Source organism: Serinus canaria, chromosome 1 (genome assembly GCF_022539315.1).
Source record: "Serinus canaria isolate serCan28SL12 chromosome 1, serCan2020, whole genome shotgun sequence".
NCBI classification, from domain to species: Eukaryota; Metazoa; Chordata; class Aves; order Passeriformes; family Fringillidae; genus Serinus; species Serinus canaria.
Window position 1 is genome coordinate 43,568,270 of NC_066313.1, and position 20,683 is coordinate 43,588,952.

Consider the following 20,683-nt stretch of genomic DNA (forward strand, 5'->3'; position numbering starts at 1 on the left):
TAAGGATCAAAAATATATTTTTCTATTTAACTATATAAGGAATGTATCTCAGGTACCTTCAACATGGTTGAAGGCAGGAAAATAGAACTGAAGGGGAAAAAAAAAGACATTTTCTCTCTGCAATGATATATTAAAACATGCTCATTTTTAAGTGATTTTGCTCCATGGTTCCCTTTTCTCCTGCTCTCCTCTCTGACCATGCACACACTTGCTGCTGCAGCCACAGGGCTCCAGTGCTGGAAGCCAGCACTCACCTAACACCTCTGCTCTCAGCACTGCTCCCCTTCAGCTGTTTTTCAGACTCCCCATCAAGTACACGCTTCTGAAATATGGGAGCTAACAAAGAAGTTGGCACAGAGGCCAATGGTTAATACACCAAAAAGAAGCCTAGCCAGCAGAGCAGATTTGAATGCTGCAGGAGGGAACACTGCATTTCTCCTCAAGAATCCCAGCCTTGATTCTGTTGTGTAGCACCTTGTGATGCAACCACTATGAAAGTGGATTAGTGTTTATTTTGAGTTCACAACAAAACATATAGACATAATAGCCATAAATACACATTATCAAGATCATAGGAATTTCTGCCATATTTCTAAACAAAGAACTATTTACCATGAAATTAGTTTACGGATAAACATACAGCCTATGTGTGTTAGTTATCAGAGTTAACATCCAATTGGTGAGGACAAAAGAAAAAACAAAAAACTCGCTTATTTAGTTTAATTAATTACCAACAAGGCTGAGGCACAACATTAGATCTAAAACAATATAGTATTTTATGCACAACACCTATTTCATTGTTCTACTTGGACACCTAAGGGAAAGTGAAACTAAGTTATTTTGAAGACTTTGACAGGGTGGTGGTACGATTTCCTAACGCTTTTTGGGTGATTAAGACTAGCTGAGGATGAAAAATCCACAGTATGGAAGACATTTTCAGCAATCAATGCCTATCTTTGCTTTTTTGTTCAGTTCCCTAACAGAAATAGTGTTTTCCTTTACTCACAATCCCACTTTAAGCAATGAGTAAACAATGATGACTAAGAAGCTTTGGGCAGAAATGGCTGATTATGTTTCATTTTCTAAAATTCAGAAGAGATTAATCTAATGACCTTAAACCATCATGTTTTTTCTTTGGATTTATCTTCACTTTAGCTTCCATCTACCACTGTGCAAGGGGTCATCTTTGTCATGCTCACTCAGAGTTCTCTACTGTGTTTGGGGGATTTGAGCAACAATGACATATCTGTGCTAAAAAAACCCACTAAATGCAGAGATGGAGAGAAAACTATTTCTTTGTTAACACATTAGAAATTGGAAAGAATTGAATTCAGCTCCCAGCTGTTTCAATGGCTCCTCATACAACACTTCAATCCCTACTTCCCATATAAAGCTTCTCCATTTAGACAAGCTTCAATCTTATTCTTTGACTCTGAACCCCAGATTTTAGATCTGACACTGACGCATGACTCACACCAGTCTGATTAGCTATCGTGTATGAAATTCAGGTCAAAATGAAGACAATGAAGTACAGGCATCTGAACCCCTGCCAAAGGCAAAAACCTCAAGACCCAAAAATAAAAAGACTGACTCAGCTCATTCTGAAGTGCTCGTCTACTGCCTGGTCCCTCTTGGCCCTCCTAACATCACTGACTGCACCAGCACTGACCTCAACTAAGGACAATGGAGAACTCAATTTTTTAGCCACCACAGCCTTGCACTGTGTCCTTTCCTCAGATTCCCTCACAGCCACGACCACGCTGATGATATGACAGGAAGCCACACATCATATCAGGCTGCAAACACAAACCAACTTTTCACCAACTGTGTACCCACACAAAGCTTAACCAACATGAACAACTTCTCCAAGGGAACTTACAACACACTTATCCTCACTGACAGACAGGACTCTGCCATGGAAATACTGCCTCTGGTACCCTGGTACTATGGAACGCAGGAAGATCTCTTTTACCACAGCTGAGTGAATGAAGATGCTACAACACAATAAATCTGGACTGAATAGATACAGAAAGATGAAGATCTTTATTTAGCAAGTGTCAATTGTTATCAGACAAGGTAACCTGAAGGTTTGTCTTCTACCTGGAAGAGGAATAATCTTCTCCAGAAAAAAAAAGAACATAAGCACAGTTCAGATTCAGTGCATTGCAACATCTTCATTTCCTGATGGACTCTTGCATTCCTTTTCAAAAAATAATATAGATTTTCTTATGTGTTCTTCAACAGCACAACAGAGATGGTATTTCCATGGAGCTCTAACACAGTATTAGTTATCTAATCTGGAATATGAGCCTAAGTAGGCACAACTGTCTCTCAGAAATGCTCCTGCACTGCAATGAAAATTCTGTGTAAATCAGCAGAAATTCTAGCACTTCTAAGATCACAAATAATTTAACCTTCCCGTACCTGTGATCTTAGAAGGGCTAGAATTTCTGATGCAACACATCAAGTTTATATAATTTATATTAGATATTGTGAAGTATTTTACATCACATTACTGGGCATTGTAAAGTATTTTTACATCACAGTAAGAACAGTAACAGGAAACACTTTTTCACTAAACTATCATTGCATCAGGTATGATGATTTACATGAACATCCCACAGATTACCCAGAAGAACTTGGCTGGTTTTGCAATGGTTTCCCACATATCCCTGTGGTAACAGTTTTAACATAAGATTACATGGCATATAGCCATGAATCTAAAATCCCCAATGGTGCAATTAGTATGCACTGAACTAACTGGTAGAAAAAAATGCTGTCATATTAGTTTTGCACGGGCACAAATGCTGTGCCACACTACCACATCTCATTTACTGTTTGTCACTGTTTATAAAGAGGTGGCTGCTTCCTTTCATAAAATAACTAACAGTAATAGAACAAGGCACATGTTCACAGAGTAACTTGGTGTTAGAAGCACTGCCTCTAAAAGCAAGCAAATTTTTTTTGGATAGTGTCTTTATTCCTTTATAGAACTCTTTGCTTTGTCAAAAGGTCTGTCAGGAGACTGCATTTGTTATCAGCTCATCCTCCTCACATGGCAGTACTGTAAATATTTTTCTTCATTTTCACCCTTACAGTAAATAACTTTGAAGGTGTGATTTAATTAACAGGAATGCCAATATTTCACAACTTTTGCCTATTTTAAAGAAAAGGAGTACTAGAGAAACCCATGCACCAGGAAATAAATGACCAGAGGTAGTGAACTAAGGTCTACCAGGCAGGGTTCAAGATCACTTAGGTTGGATGACAGTTGATATATTTGCAGTACAGTTCATCCGTTTGCTTATCTGGTAAAGTGTTCCATAATAAATTATAATTTATTGCATCTTTTGCAACCTTGTCAAAGGCCACACCTAAGATTTTTGCTTCAGCAATAAATTCCACCCAACTGTGTACAGGAATTCACTTGACAATCTGCACATAACTAAAATATTTTGGTATTTTTTAATGCTAGCACCAACAATTCTTCTGGTTTACACAACACCACACTTACTTTCTACAAAATTTGACTATGTTTAAAAACTAACAGGAGATTTCAAAGTAATTCTCTAGTGACAACCACCCATGAACAAAAAAACCCTAAGGCTGGCTGGCCAATGTCTCCTATTCTCAATTCATATGTGTTTCTCATACCTCCTTTTGCTTGCCTTTTTCCCTTGTGGGAGTGTTTATCTCTGAATAGGGACAGATCAACCTCAGCAGTATCTCATGATGTACATAACTAAACTGCTCATGAGGCTGGCCATATGTTTCTGCAAAAAGTACAGCAGAAACAAAACTTTAGAACAGCCCTAAGTCCTCCATATTACCATAAACAGCTTCCAGTTGGAAAACTCCAAGCAAATATTTATGAAGATGAATTAATGCCAGGGTGCTTCAGATTTTGCTGAGAGGTTTGGTTTTTTGTACTTATTAGCTATTAATCAAACATAGGTAGAGAATAACCAAATCATTACAGCTTGATATTCAGCATTGTAAGACTCACCATATGTACGTAGGACCACATGTTAAAATTGCATCTAAGTATGCAGTAAGTGAAGAGCTTTCTAGGATAAGTGGTGTCATACCTTTCTCCTTTCTAAGGGCACTGTTCAGGGTGAAAGAGAATTATTTTATTATATAAGCAGAAAGCTTCCAAAATAACTGCTGCTTTGCTATTATGTTCACTATCTTGACCTACTCTGAATATACCATGAAAGACACTTGAGATAGGTCTGTTTATTTTCCTCATATGAAATTCTTTGAAACACCATGAATAAAACCACTTCCTTTAAAATACTTCAAGTGCCGTATTTCTCTGCTATCAAAGTCTGTGTCTGTTTGCAGTCACATAAAAATGTAAAATTCCAAGCAAGAGAAACCAAGAGAATTGCTTACCACTGTGTTTATGCTACTGGCCAAAAAATCCATACCAATGACAGTTAAAAAAATATTTAGGAACATTAGATTCAAATGTCAACATTTTTCTATTAAGCATCTATGATGCTACTGCTGCAAGCCTGACCTCAATTTGAAATGCTAAATATGCATTAAAGCAAAGGTTTTTTACTTGTCATTATTTATTCACTTCTGTTTAATGCTATTTCCTACTCATATTAGCAAAGCAACTGAAATTAACTTGGCTGCATTACAAATAAATATCACCACATACCACTTCATTAAAAATCTGCTTGTGTACTATTATATGGAGCAACTAATTAATATGGATGAATGGCTAGAACTGGAAAACACTTATCTCTCTAACCTTGTCTTCAGAACAAGGTGTCTGAAAACCACACCTTAAAAACCAAAATTTTCTGTATTCACTGTCTTTCAGGCTGGAAAACTCCCTTTCAGGTTTTTAACTTAATGACTTCAGTTTTGAGGGGGAACGAAGTCTAACACCCATACAATTAAAAAACAGCATTTTAAAAATCTCCATGACTTTCAAGGTCATAAAGTTCTTCTAAGGATTTATATTCAGCTTTGTGTAATATTAGAAGCTGTGTGTCAGCAGTGAATTCATGTATCCTTATCACCTACAGATTTTTGGCAGATACTGGAAACCTTCTTTTATTACCAATAATTCTATCTAATAATAATTGTCCTATTTGACTACTTGCAGCTCTTTGAAACTGCTTTCTGCCCTAGATTTTCGACAGGCTTCAATCAAAGTGCATTCTGGTCTCTTTCTTCCTCCCTGTCTCTCACACCCTTACACAGGGCCTTGAATTCCTTTCTGGATTTCCAGTTCAATACTCCCAAGTCTCTACAGCATTTGCTGGTAGGTGGGCAGAGCATCCCAGGCTTTGAATGGCTTTTGCTAGACAACATTTCTCCTGGTCAGCATGTGCAGATTGCATCAAACAACTACTAAAGCTGGGAATTCTCCCTCTTTCCCTCTGCAGATGAACTAGCAGAGTATTTGTCCTCTAAGTGACAATCCTCTCTAGAAACTGAAAAACTTAACTTTTCAAAAGCAAAAAAAAAATCTTAGAAAAACTGTAAAACCCTTTTTTTTTTTTTGAGGAAAAAAAGCATATATCATTAAAAACATAACTGTATCATGGAAATAACAGAAGAAGATACAAAGATTAAGGAAGCTTAAGGAATGGGACAGAATTTTTATTTGTGTGCTGTTCCTATCTTCTCCCCAGAAAGTACACTTTTAAAAGTTCTTCTTGAAAAGACACTTGTGATTTTGATTTGTTCTTAACTAGGTTATGTAAAAATCAAAGGAGACTTAAAACCTAAAATGTAGAAAACATAAAAATGTAGAACTGAACTCTGGGCTCTATTATCCTCATTCAACTCATTCCCATCACTGCCTCCTCTAAGAAAAAAGGTCACAGAATTTACTTGCTGGTGAAGTGGATAGAAGATAACAGGACCAGGAATGGTACGAACACTATTATAATACACTCATTCTATTTTCTGTGGCATGTAAGCAATTGAGGAACTATATACTGATCAGTCATGTAAATTATGCAGAGATGTCATCAGCAAGTCACCAGATTTCTAAATCATCAGCCTCACTTCACTTGTGTAAAGGGTAGCGGTGTCTGTGACAATCCATATGGGCAACGTTTAAAAATTGGCTTCTGCTGATTTATGTAACATAAAGGATCTTATCCCAGTGGTTTGCAAATGGCATCTCTAAGAGGACCAGCAAGATTCTTTTCCTTCACAAATACAATGACAAGAAAACAACTTACGTTCAACTTGATCAAACATTACTGAGAACAAGAAATCTCTTGGTGTCATGTAATATTCTCCTTCATATTCCAACGATGCAAAATGCATGAAGCGGTGCTTTCGAAGAGACAGTCTTTCATCCACGTCTGCATGAATGACATCTTCCCTCTGAAAAAGAAAAAAAGACCACTGCATTTGTAGACCAAAGATGTAATTAGAAAAAACCTTATACCCAGTCTTGATCAACCTCGCTATTTTGTGGGTAGCCACAACAAAAAGCTACTGGCAATAAAAGCTTTTATGGCACAGTCTTAAAGCAAGACATGCTTATATGACAGTCAAAGTATTTTTTGGCTTCACTGAGAGCATGCTTTAACAACACACGTGAGCCAAATTAATGGCTGGATCTCTCCAAAGGCTGATCCTGCTTCCCACTCCCCTGCTCTCAGCCCTGTCTTCCTGCACCTCCTTGTTTGCCAGCTCTGCTACTTGGACTCTTGCTGAAGTAAGTTCAGCTTGCTAACTCAACAAAAACTTAAACCCACCAAACAGTAAATAGTATTTTGCCAGGTTAGTGGCTGGCTCAGCAAAGGCTGAAATGCACTGCATATCCATGCAAATGAGCCATTCCTGAAGTTAATTTTTGAACTGTGAAGCAACTCCTAAAATGGGAGAATAATGATGTTCTAGTTTAAATACGGGCCTGTCTTTCAGAGAATTCAAAAAATGGGAAAAGCAATGAAAACACCAACAAAAGAGTCAGAGATCATACCACCAAACCCAAAGATTCAACTAGTCAAGCAAACAAAATATCTCCAACTTCACCCCCTCCTCATTAATATTGAGAGACTCAGGATGAAACCAGACAATACTCTGATGATGAGCACCAGCACTCACTGGCAGCAAACAAGGACACAGACCCAGTGAAGCAGAGGTATTTACACATTAGGATTTCAGAGATGGTAAGTGACAACAGGAAAACGAGAAACTCAGAACACACACTGTGTGAATTTGAACATTAATCATGGAACGATTACCATCACCTATTATATTATACATTATTGTATTTCTAAATAGAAGGCTTCAACTTGCCATTTAATCCCATGCCTTGCAGCTCTGTGTTAGCATTAAGGACTTGTTAAAGTATTTCACTGAATGACAGGCTACAAGCACCTGTTACAATCAATCTGAGTTTTCCCTTGTAGCATGCTTGTTTTCCTCAAACCTCAGGTTTCAATGAAGGGTGGGAGGGAGCCAACAACAAGAAAAAAACAAGACTCATAATTTAGATTTAAAACAGTCATATTCTGATATGTAAGGAAAATATGGGCTAACTCTAAGTATCTGAAGCCAAGACTTGCTTTGGTTTAGACAGAACTGCTTTAAGCTTCTTACAGTATAGAGCTCTATCACTGCCTACATCCCAAGAGCACTGCTGCTGTTCAGACCTGCATGTTCTGGAAAATACTGCTTAAAAACAAATCAAATATAGCAACAAATGTAGCTTTATTCTTTTTAAAACTTTAGGGGACAAGTGACTCCATAATTGCTTAGCTAACAAGACTCAACGAATACTGCAAATCTCAAATGAATATTTCATGGTTGCTGGGTATTAACATGCTGTTAATGTCATTAACGTTAACATTCTTATTAAAATCACATCCTTCTCACAGTAATGAAAGCAATTTTTCCCCAATGGCAAATTTAAAAAAAAAAAGTGCAAAATGGTTTCACAGTTGTCCTTTAACCAAAATTATGTAACGAAAAGCAATCTTTCTGCATAAATACAAAGAAAAAGTTTGGACAAGAAGTAAAAAGCAATTTCTACATGGTCAAACCAACTGGATTTTCAAGTTTCTTAATTTTGCAGTATTTATCTGAATTCTGTCTACAGCTAAATTTGTTACTGATAATAGAACACTGAATTTCAGCAGTGAACAACTTTCACTGAAATATACAGGTACCAGTTCTGGTCACCACCATATAAGAAAGGTACTAAACTGTTAAGAGAGTGTCCAAAGGAGGGCAACAAAGATGGAGAAGGGCCTTGAGGAAAAGTCCTTTGTGGAGTGGCTTAGGTCACTTGATCTGTTCAGCCTGGAGAAGACTGAGAGGAAACCTCATTGCAGTCTGCAGCTTCCTTGTGAGGGGCAGAGCAGGGGCAGGCACTGATCTGTTCTCAGTGGTGAGCAGTGACAGAGCCGAGGGAATGGCCTGAAGCTGTGTCAGGGGAGGCTCAGGTTGGACATTAGTAAAAGGTTCTTCACCCAGAGGGTGTTTGGGCACTGGAACAGGCTCCCCAGGGAGTGGTCACAGCACCAGCCTGACAGAGTTCAAGGAGCACTTGGACAGTGTGCTCAGGCACATGGTGTGACTCTTGGGGTGTCCTGTGGAGGGCCAGGACTTGGACTCAATGATCCTAATGGATCCCTTCAAACTCAGCATGTTCTGTGATTCTGTGTTCACATGTTCACATATTAACTCCTAAGGGTGCCTTGTATTTGGAAAGGAACCTATTCCTATCAGATTTACAATAACATGTGATTATGGACTCATCAAACCCCTTTCTTTTTGTGAAACTGGCATCCCTGATTTACAAAACAGCCTTGGCTAGCTTCTTACGAACATCAGCTTCAAAACTAGCACAAATGAGAATGAAACAGGATGAAATAAATCAGCTGTGCCATCTCCTACTTTTTTCCCTAAGCTTTTGCAAAATTCCTGACATCCTGTCATTATTAAAGAAATCTGTCATCTGCAAAGAACACCCTTCAGGACATGAGCATGAGCTCAGCTAGACCAGCTACCACCTCATTTAAAAGCTGTATCTCTCCCTCTCATTCACTATTATTTTCTTCACCAATACATATGTCTCCAAGTCTTCAATAAGCAGGGGTGCCAGACCCACCAAAGATAGCTGGTAAGGGATAGAAATACATGGGAAGAAGTAGGAAGATCATATTTTTGGAAAAAACAGAACAAAACAAAAAAAACTTATAAGCATTACTCCCATTTGTTCTTAGAAGAGATAAATGTTTGAATAACTATTCCAATCATTATTCCAAGTGCCTAACCAAAGATTAAATAAAAATTATGTTTTGAAGAAAAGGCTGATTCAATCACTTAAGATTGATCTTCTTTTGAAGTACCAATCTAATGAGTGCAGAGGAGAGTAAGCTCTCTCTTCACAATTCAGTATCCTTCCCACTTTAATTAAATCCTGACTAATTTCTAAGTAGTTTTTCCTGAGTCATCCAATGAGTCCTTCAGATAAAAAAGACTTGACATTCCTGACATTTTAAAAAATACTGTGAAAGCTCATTTTGCTCATAAAAATGCATGCATTGGGCAAAAAGCAGAGTTTTACTCTTTTATTCCACAAAATGAGTTTCAAGCAAAGACAGGTATACTGTAAAAAACAATTACGTAAGAAATAATGATGTATTTAAGGCTGAACCTCAGATATTAAGGTATCTGTAATCTAACACCTAAGCAGTTTGCAACAGTGCAAGCTCAAGGCAAGCTGGATACAAAAATTTAAATTTCTGAGGCACAATGGGTGAGAAGAATCTATTACTACTACCACAAGATTCTTGTAGGCATAGTTTAAAACAACTCTGGGATTGACTTGGGCTTATTTCTGCCTCTAACGGTGCCATACAGGAGAAATCCAACCACAAAGAGCTATGTGGCATTAACGGTAGGGCTTGGGCTGAAATTCCTCTCTCAGGTTGTTCTTCTGTGTGTGGGTCCAGCTGGGGCTTCAAACACTGGGTGTTCCCATGTGCTCCACAAACAAGAGAACTGAGAATGGAATTTTAGCTTTACCTTGGAATTTAGTCACCTCTGTGGTTTTATGTCAAGCCTCCAGTGCCAATTTCAGAATGTGAGTGGTAAAGCTATGACAGCTGATGGTAAATTAGAATTGAATGACATGAAAAGGGCTCCAGGAGGATGCTATGCAGGTGACATGGCAATGGATCAGGAGCTGACCAGCCACTGGCATCTACAAGCTTTACCAAAGACTGTGGTTTCCTTCCCGGCTTCCTGCACAGAGAAATGCCTAAGGGCAACAACATTACTTTAAACAATAAATTTTCACCTTGATATAATTAACCTGTTTATCAGTCAGTCTCCTAAACTTAAGATGCTATTAAAGATTTCATGGTGTTCAATCTTTGGCTTGTAGTTTTGTTTTGTTGGCTTTTTTAAAAATAAATTAAGTAAAAATGAAAGGTTACATAAATAAAACTTTGATAACCCTTACCTGTGTTTTTACTGATAATGCTGATAACTGTGATGTGATTTTTGGTAACACTAATTCCCTACCTATTAAAAATCTAAGTAATTTTTAAGTACAAATTCAAATATATGCTGCTGATTATTCGAGAGAAATTATTTTACAATATCATGTGCACTTATCTCTCCCTTCAATTTCAAATTAATTAATTTCAATTTTTGTCCCTTTTCACAGCATTTGGTGTTTTAATGCACCTGTGCCTTTCAAGTTTTCTATCTTAATCTTCTCTGCTTATAAAATAGAATACATTCTCCAGTTAATTTTTTTCCAAAATTATTTTTCTTTCTTTATTCCTTTCCATACAATCTATTTATTTTGTTTCTTTGTATCCTTTCATTGCCTTTCTTTCTTCTATTATCTACATAACTTCCTTCCTTTTTCCTTTGAAAAAAATAAAATTAAGATGGCCTTCCCTCCCCCATCTGAAAAGGGGATCAATATTTTTTTTCTCCTCATCTGAAAGAATTAACTTTTAACACTCATTTTACCTGCTACAAGAATAACTAAACCAATGTGTGCATGTAAATAAAATCGAGTTGGTGCCAGCCAGATCTCAGGGAGCCTCAGGTTTGGAGCCATTAATTCACACTAGATCTACAGAAGGATTTAGCAACTCTGTATCAAATTTCTGTATGACAAATGAAAACGTTGCAGTTAACTAGTGTCATTATTGTATCTCAATTTCAACCCAATCCATTTTACAATGATCAAAATAACAAAAAAATGTAACTCGACCTCCAACTCTGCTGCACATGTTAACATACCCAGCATGCATGCTGAATGCAGAGAGGAATAATGCTCAGAACTCAATGTTTCAAAGTTTCATACGATGCAATAATTGACAGATGAAAAAGAGTTTTGACAAGCAATCCATTTGACAGAAATATGTGACTTACAGAAAGCTCAAAATCATAATATTTAGGAAAGCTTGTATAAGTATGTGCAAAAGTAGTTGGTACTTTTACAATAAAGAAAGTGAGCCACGTCTTGATTAAATGCACCAGTTACCAGCACCAACACCAAGTTAAAGAAATAAGATCAGAATCAAAACGTTCTGATGATGTGACTTGATCTGTATTACTTTTTTAAACATTATGTTTTCTGAGCTTGCAAATCAAACTTAGCTTGGACACAAAGAGAGCTGGGGGCGCGGGGGGCGGGGGGGGACGGGAAAGCACAGAACTTATACAGAGAACGTATTTCTCTGGAAATCAATTCCAAGTATTTGAGTGACTGAAACTGAACAAGCAACCACATTTCTAAAAGCTCTAACAGTCTTGAAATCCCTAAATATGAAAAGGGCAAGAGATTAAAAATACCTCCTCAGGAGCTACTTCTGAGACAGAGAACAGACTGCTAAAATAAGGACAAGAGAAGAATGAGAATGCAAAAGTCTTGTGTCTGGCTGCTCTTAACGGCTGAATATAAAAACTTGAAAATCAGAAGAAGCCCTTTCCATGCACTAACAGGTGCCACTCCCCTCCTTTCTTTCAAATAGCTGCTCGGTCAGTTTGGCTGCGCTGGTACTAATTAGTGACGGTTATGTTTGAAGCAGCAGCTGAGGAGTTTATTTGCATCTAAACCCCTGCCATTTCTGGTTTTAATTTTTCTCTCCCTCCCCTTGCATTTCACTGAGTTCAGACTAAATTGTGCACACAGAGCAGATCTACTGTTACCAGCACCCATACCAAATGGAGAATTAACTCAAACATGAGGATAATACAGAAAACAGTCTCAGTTTATAAGGGTTTTTAATTTCAGCATTTAGTTCTAGAATTTCTACCTTACCAGAGCTCATTTTTAAACATAAGCTTAAAACAAAGTAGGAAACTAACACATTTCCCCTAACAGAATATAAGAAAGGCAGATAAGGTACCCAAGCTCTAACAAGACAGGGAACCAGTTAATTAATTTAACAAACCATACATTTTCACCTCTACTTGCAAGTTATCACACCAGCCTACTTACACATTCCCCTAATGAGGCTGACACACCACTCAAACACACTGGTGCAGAAGTACTAAATACATACAGAGTGGCAGGGAGACCACACTGATGCCTCAAAGACAACACACCAAGGAAACATGTCCATACAACTTTCTGGGAGAGCTCATTACATTGTATTTGACAGTCAATAGACTGGGTGAAAAATGTGTCACATCTACTTCTCACTGATCTTTCTCAGTCAATCACTTCACATTAAAGAGCAGTTAAAATGTGAAGACACAAATACATTTATCTTTTAAAGTAAGAGGAGCTAGATATTTTTGCAAGATACTATGGGTGGGTGTGTAATCAATACACATTGTGTATTGTTTGAAAGATAGTATGTGTGGTGCTTTATTGTGTGCCTTTAAAATCACAGAATCATAGAACAGATTGAGTGGGAAGGGACCTTATTATCATCTAGTTCCAATCCCCAGCTATGGGCAGAAACACCTCCCACTAGATCAGCTTGCTCTAAGCCTCATCCAGCCCACCCATGAACATTTCCAGGGAAGGAGCATCCACAATTTCTCTGGACAACCTGTGCCGCTGCTTCAGCATCCTCATAGCAAAGAATTTTCTCTTAATATCTAATCTAAACCTGCCCTCTTTCATCTTAGAACCATCACCCCTTGTCACATGCCCTTGTAAAAAGTCCCTCTCCAGCTGCTTCATAGGAGAAGTGCTCCAGCACTTGGATCATTTTTGTACCCCTCCATTGGAGTCACTCCAGCAGGTCCATGTCCTTCTTACACTGGAGGCCTCAAGAGCTGGATGCAACTCTTCACATGGGGTCTCATGAGAGAGTGGAGGGGCAGAAATCCTTGACCTGCTGATCAAGCTTGTTTTGAAATGCCATAATATCTTTATTTTATCTCCTCCTTTGCAATTCAAATGATGTATGGAGTGTCTCTCTGTACACCTTCTCAGAAGGAGCTAGGAAAGCTTCTAAGCCATCTGATTTTGCTTACCCTGAGCTTGCAGATCTTCAGGATTTTCAAGCTGATAGGAATTCACCTCTTAAGTGTACTTTTGCTGCAGAAGGAAACCATATGCCCTTTCAAATAATTGCTCACTTTGATTGGGTAACTCAGAGGCTATACTTCATCTGTTCTGAACTACATCAAGAGATAATCCATTTATTACATGAGATTGAGTTTTAACTGCACACCCTTAAGAATGGGACTATATATGCCTGAGTTTGAGAAGTGCAACTTCAAACTGTTGAAAGTTTTGCAGTCCAACTCATGCCAGCTGCATGGTGCCATATATTTACCTGATGATTTATAGCTTTAAAAGGTTTTTACTGTCATAGTGCTTGGTCCTGCAACAACTGTACAGACAGGAAAAAAAAAAAAAAATCAACTGCTTTAATAGTAGGTGGTTGAATGCTAGACAACTTTTGTTCTGAACAAGACAAATTTTGGACTCAGTGCTCATACAGAAGAATTTAAAGGAGTAAATATTTAATGCTGGGCGTAGTGACCTAGGCAGAAGAACCTAAGGGAAGGCATGTTTAAAACCTAGACTGGGAGAAGATGACAAAAAGAGGAGGCAACTTTCCTATAGGTAAACAAAGCAGCACAGATTCAAGTTTAAAGTGATGAAACTCTGAGGATAAGGTAGCTAGATTTGATGCAGCAGACAGTCGAGTTACATAGTAAAAAGCAAAGTGGTTACATTTTCAAGTAGGTTTTTTTTGGTAATTAAACAAATGTATTCCATTGGCATGTAATGGTTGTGAATATTTAAATATATCTGTGTTCATGTATGAATAAAAGGGACTAGAAACAAGGCAGCTATTCTAATCTGTGTAATGGCTGAGAATTGGTAAAGTGAGAAGTGGTAAATACAATGAAATGGGAACTAAGACACTAGGAAGTTTAGTGATAATTGGAGAAATAAAAAGAACAGAAATATACCAGAATTTGTCTCACAAGGTTTTTAAAACAACTCCAAAGTGCCTCTGTCAATGGTTACATACACTTTCAAGAGTTCTGTATACCCTGGGTTTGCAACAATGTGCCAAAAGTATTCCTTCAAAGTCCTCCCACCACCATGATATTTTACACACAAAGTACAGGCTTCAAGGGAAACACGGTGGAAGAAACAGCCTCTCTCTCATCAGAGAACACTGTCACTTGTGTGTTTTTTGAAACACATTTCAGAATATCCATCTTGTTTAAGCACTATTCTTAACATGTTTGCACATCCAAAATGTTTTAAACAGTGGCTGATGGCACAGTGCCTCCAACAAGAGTAGAAGAGCCTTGGATTGCTGTATCACTCCCTAAAACACGTTGTGTGCCAATATAATTAGGCAAATCCTGTTAATTTTTAACCTAGGTACTTTGTACTTGCTCTGCCAGGGAATTTTCACCATGACACTGAGACAGCATTACAAGAAATGCAGCCAGTGCTGCAGTTGCCAACCAGGCTACCGCAGCACTGATCAGAACCAACCCCCCGCAGCAGCAGAACCTATGGATTTAAAACTACCTCTCTACCAAAGACAAGCTTCCCCCAAGTGGAAATACCTTGTGACTTCATCTTCCTGGACTAAGAACTATGTTTCTGTATAGAAGAGTAAACAGAACTCAAACCAAACCAAACAGAACATGTACATAAGGCCTAAAAACGCTTATACGACACTATAGAAGAATGAAAAAAAAATTAGAATCTTAAATATCCAACTATAATATATGCTAGCTGCCATCAGATTCTGTAAATGAGTGCTTCTATTTAGCCAATCTGCAAAGACTTTAAAAGAAATTTGTAGCTGTTACAAATTTATCCAAATTTCAGTGCTTCCCTTTTGGAAGGGTCTGACATAAAGAAAACTCAGTTTAAAAACATGCTGATTCTTGGAAGAAAGTTCTGCTGGCTCAACTGAGACAGGAGCCTTTAGTTTATTCTTCATGCAAAGCACGATCTACAGGGTTGTGCTTTAAGGCTCTTGTTTTAATCCACACACGTATTTAACAGCGTTACAAGTCACTGTACATTATACCAGTGAACACACCAGTTGTACACACTCTTAGGATGGCTTTCTACAGCAAAACCACATAAAACTCAGTAAATACTGGTAGAGGAATTACAAGTTTTACAGTTTGTGGTTTGTGGGGTTTTTTAAAATAAAAAACAAGCAAAAAACACCCAGCCCCCCCAGTAAAATTAAAACACAACAAAACAGAAGAGGCCATTGTAACTACACAAGCATTTCTTAAAAATATTCTGAAATTTAGAAAAAAAAAATCACTGTCTAAAATGAAGAAGACCCCAAATAGTAGGCAATACTCAAAACATACAATGCCCTGAAGAAAAAATATCTAAGAATCCTAGATGTGGCAGATTGCTGGAAAGACAAGAAAACTGTGTTCAGAAAGTGTCAGAATTCCCTTCTGTGATAATGTGAACATTACAGAACTAATCACATTACTCCTTCCCCCAGAAGCTTAAAAACTCTCTGGAAGTGTGTGAGGGGGAAGTTAAGTTTTCTAAGCTTTTCTCCAGCCCTTTTATAAAAAATCTTTCAAGATAAAGACACACACAAATTCAAGGGGAAAAAAAACCCCACCAAAATGAAAGAAGGACAGATCTATATGCTCCAGGCTCTTCTGCATAAAGAACCAAATAGAAAACAAAAGGAATCCCTAACTGAAAGTCACAATATACTTTTTACTCTTCAAGAATTCCATCTGATTTTACCCCCATTATTAGCTATGCTATACCAAGATATTTTCTCAGTTCTCAGAGAGTCTGGTACTTAAAAAGGTGCCGTAAGTGAAGGGGAGTTAACTGATTAGGTTGCCATAGAAAAGACTACCACCATCAACCCTCCTAGAAGCATTCAACAGCAGCTGGGAAGTGTGAAATTCTTCACTTTATTTCAGTGAACTAACACTGTTAGATAAAACTTCCAGAGTAGCAAATTAATCAAAGAATAACAACTTGTAAAGAAACGAAAATAGAATATCTTTAAAGCTTTTCTTTCTGTCTTTTTCCCCCCTTTATTTATTAAACATTTAGTCACACAAATGAAAAATGGTTAACAAGTTAAGCTCTTTAGAAGAGTGGTCAGAGCTATGCTCAGAGGATTTAGCAGGTCCCAGGAGGTACCAAAACAAATATCCATATGTCCTGTAAGATTAATACAACAATAACAACAAAGTCATTGCAACCACAAGAAATGTTTATACTGTAATTAAGTTGTAAAATTATATTTATTTCACCATAAAGCTGCTGACTTCCCTTCTAAACAAATGATTTGTTTTCTGTAGGAGTCACTGATCTTGTGACAATGTCACGTGTAAAACCTGAATGTCTTAAAACACACTATATTTTCCTATGGCTAGGCATATTTTTCATAGACTTGCTTATTTTTTTAAACTTTCTACCTATGCAGAATTTTTCCTCTACAACATTTTCATTTGATACAGAAATTACATATGGAAAGACTGGATGAAAAGAGACAGCTAAAACAGTTCTACTGCACCACTTGCTCAGAAAAACAGAAGCCACAGTAAAAGTTTTATCTAAATTCTGGTATTCCCATTTACTAATGAAATATTTTCATCAACATTAGTTTGTAAAAAATTCACAATAAATTCAAAATATATGAAAAAATAACTTAGAAATTTAGAATATCCCCAATTCAAAAGAACATATTTCCTTTGATCTAAGCATATTTTATTTAATCAAAGAATTTGTGTAATAGTTGAAGTTTTCAACAGATTGCAAAATGCATCACACACAAAACTGGCAAGGATAATCTTCAAAGTTCTAGCACATTGCTGTGTAGATCAGAATATTTAAAATCAGTTTTTGACAGCCCCTAATAGAATATCGACAGAGAGCTGAACAGATGAGATACAGTTAAGGGCACCAGAGGAAGGTAACAGAAGTTTGAATTCATTAAACAAATTAAATTTACACACACACTGTATTTGCAAAGAGGTCTTACTACCTTTAAACTGGACATCAAGGAGATGATTGTTCAGAATACTAGATTTACATCAGAGAAATTCAAAAGGTCACTTTTCCATTTAGAATTATCAAGAGTTATCCTAAAAGTCAAATTCAGTATCAGACTCTGTGAATAGAGTTACACTGACAAATATTTATTTTAATTGGAGCTATTAGAGACTGTAAAACCAGTGTATTCCTGATAACAGCAGAGTTGTATTGACCCTTCATTTTTTACCAGTGTTTATAAATTCCATTCTCTAATTTTGTACTTTTCTTCTATAATGAAAGTTCAAGTATGTTTTCTCAATCCTCCCTTCAAAGTCCATCACTGCTGCACCCTCAGTGAGACTGCAAGGTCACAACCAGAACCAAAATTTTCTTCTCTGCAGCATCTGAATCTAGGAAAACCCCATACCTAGTAGGTCATCCACTTCTCTGTGCTACATTCCTCTGCACCAGAGATAAAGTTGTTTTCAGCCATCCTGGCTGCGCCTTAAACAGCTTTTGCAGAGGTTGTAGTACCATTTAAACAGGTCAGCAAGCATGTGCTGATCTTCTTTTTCAAGACCTCTGTAGTTATCAGTGTTGCTTCATTTATCAAGTCTGCCATGTTCTTGGAAGCAGACTGTGCTATTAGCACAAACCTTACATTTCTTTGGGAGGTCCAAAACTCTATCTGATGCAATTCTCTCTTCTCCTCTTCAAAATTTTTAAGATTATCTTTATCTCATACTTCTCTAGTGAAATAGTTTGACTGTGACATTTAATTCAAGAAAGATGAAATTATGTAAAACCCAGACGGAGCCAAATAAATGCTTTGTTCAAACTCTTTTCTCTCGTCAAAAAATGACTTCTAAGATTTCCTAAGACCTCAGGTATGTGTACATTTTTTCAAGAGAGACTGTCCATTTGTAAATGTTTACAACACTAACTAACAGTAATGCATGTTAGTTTTCTCCTGCTCTGCTGCAGAAGTTTCACTAGCCACCAGAATAATTTAAGGTTTGAAAGCAGAGATGGATGACTTGATTTCTAGCTGATACTAACCATCAAGCAGAGACCACAGGTTCATTCTGGGGGCAACACTGAAGGCACTGGAGAAATGGGCAGAAACCAGTTACAGGGTGGTTCTCACTGTGCTTAGGAAAAACCTTGTTCATTTTGAAAGACAATGAAAGAGAAATGCATATTTCTTAGGTCCCCACTGCATCCTGGGCATGGGCTCTGTCAAGCTCAAATTCTCCACGCCATTATGTCCACTGAGGCATGCAGCCTTTGGGGAGTCCCTGCAATGAAAAACAGGGCCCCAGGGCACCCCTTACTGCCAAGAGACATATTCATTTAAGGCAATTACACTGATACCCTGCTTCTACCTGCAGAAAAACGGCCTTAGCATCCCTTTGCCCAAGGCTCCATAGCCTTGGCAGTCAATTCTGTGACCTGTTAGCAAACCTACAGATTTCAAAAGCACTTCTGTTTAGAAACACTGTAAGACTTACGCTCATGCTCAGAACTGAACTCATGTACATGTCTAGTCCTATCTTGAAAGTATTTGGAAAACATTTAAGGTTGAATTAGGTCACAAATGATCTCAGAAGACAGGAGGAATGACTGTGCTGGGTCAGACCAAAGGTCCACCTCATCCAGCATGATTTCTCTTTCCTTATGGTGTGTGGCTGCAAGGTCAAAGCATCTCAGTGAGTTGGACAAAGTACTAAAAATCCAATTGCAATGTGTATGCATCAATTCAAGCATTGGTCAGAAGCAAATGCTTAGGAAGGAATAAAAATATTCTCTCAGTATTAATTTATTTTGAGCTCGGGGACATCCTGAGCTGGATGTGGTTTCTATGTATTTAACAATTCTTGGCTATGTAAGTGCCCCTGGCATTTACCCAACATCTCCTTGAGTCCATGCAAACTTCTAGTGCTTTAATGACTTTTGGCATGGAGTTTCACACATCTATTGCCTATTCTGAAGAACTGCACAATGCATAATAGACCCTGGGAATATTAAGGTCATGTCAAATTGTATGCTAGTTTTGTGACTGAGGCAAACTTAAATATAATTGATTATTTCTCTCTCTAGTATAGATGTTTAACACACTTCAGTCTCACAGTAGAAGTGAAAAAAATATCCTAAGTACAGTTTCCATATCAGTTCATAAACTGCATTAAATAATAAGATGATATCATCACAATCTTTTTCATTAATGACTTTTCCAGAGATATAAAACTTTACTTCTAGGAGAAAATGCTATTCTTTATTTCACTAACCAGCCCTTCAAAAATTCTTTTACAGGCCACCTCTTAAGTCCTTTCTTATCCATTTTAATAAACATTACTTAATAGCTCTGCACACTGCCAAAATCCATTATCTTAAGCTGTAAATTGATAGCTGGAAAAAATGCTTTAACTTCAGGGTGAATATAAGCATTGTGCTTGCTATATATTTTATTTTCTGCAAAACTGCAGCTGCACATTTCAAATTAAACTATACATAGTTTTACTCAAAACTGATCTATTTTCTTACACTTCAGTAATCTCATCAATCCAGCTAGAACAGTTTTATTATTGCCAAACTGTCTTTAAGGTATCATCTGAAGGTCTTCAGACCTAGGTCTAATAATTATGCATGTCACTCTTTAGATCCTGGAAACAATATGCAATGATGGTATCAAAAGCGGGTCAAAAGCAATATGGTTGAAAATCAGATTCTGTTTAATTAGTAAAGATTAACGTTTTATAATACATCTTTGGGATATATTTTTTCCAGAATTCAAGCACTAATTACGAGGGGTGTTAATAACAGAATACATTTCTGGTGTCTAAACTGCGGAGATTCCACTGACTCCAGAAAGATCAGGTTCTTCAGTGAGGTGACTTTGATGATGGAAACAAAAAGGAAAAATAAAACTGAAAGTAACAGGTATGTCAAGAAGCCATGATCTATGAGGAAAAACTAAAGAGAGATGCAGATATCAAGGCTGATACTCAATTTTGAAGTCCTTCAAGTTCTGAATACTGTCAGGAGCCACCTAAATTAATGAGAGGCTACTTTCCAACCTGCACTGAATTGCACTAAATTGCCACTCAGAGTTAACAGCAGAAGCAGTGCTGCCACTCACACTGGTTTAATTTGGTGTCTACAAAGCTTGCAGGCTTCATAACTCCCCTTCGGAACTCCTTCATTCCCTTGGTAATGTATATGTAATGTACCAGGAATTTGGGTGCC

General features: G+C 37.4%; 1 protein-coding gene across 2 annotated transcripts in view; it reads right to left on the bottom strand.

The window, feature by feature from the left end:
- Positions 1 to 20,683, bottom strand: part of MICU2 (mitochondrial calcium uptake 2) — a 134,499-nt gene that overhangs the window by 57,927 nt on the left and 55,889 nt on the right. For both annotated transcript variants that reach the window (XM_050971352.1, XM_030234538.2), the window contains exon 2: positions 6,216 to 6,363. In XM_050971352.1, coding sequence (XP_050827309.1) covers positions 6,216 to 6,363 — 148 coding nt within the window. The remainder of the gene's footprint in view (positions 1 to 6,215; positions 6,364 to 20,683) is intronic.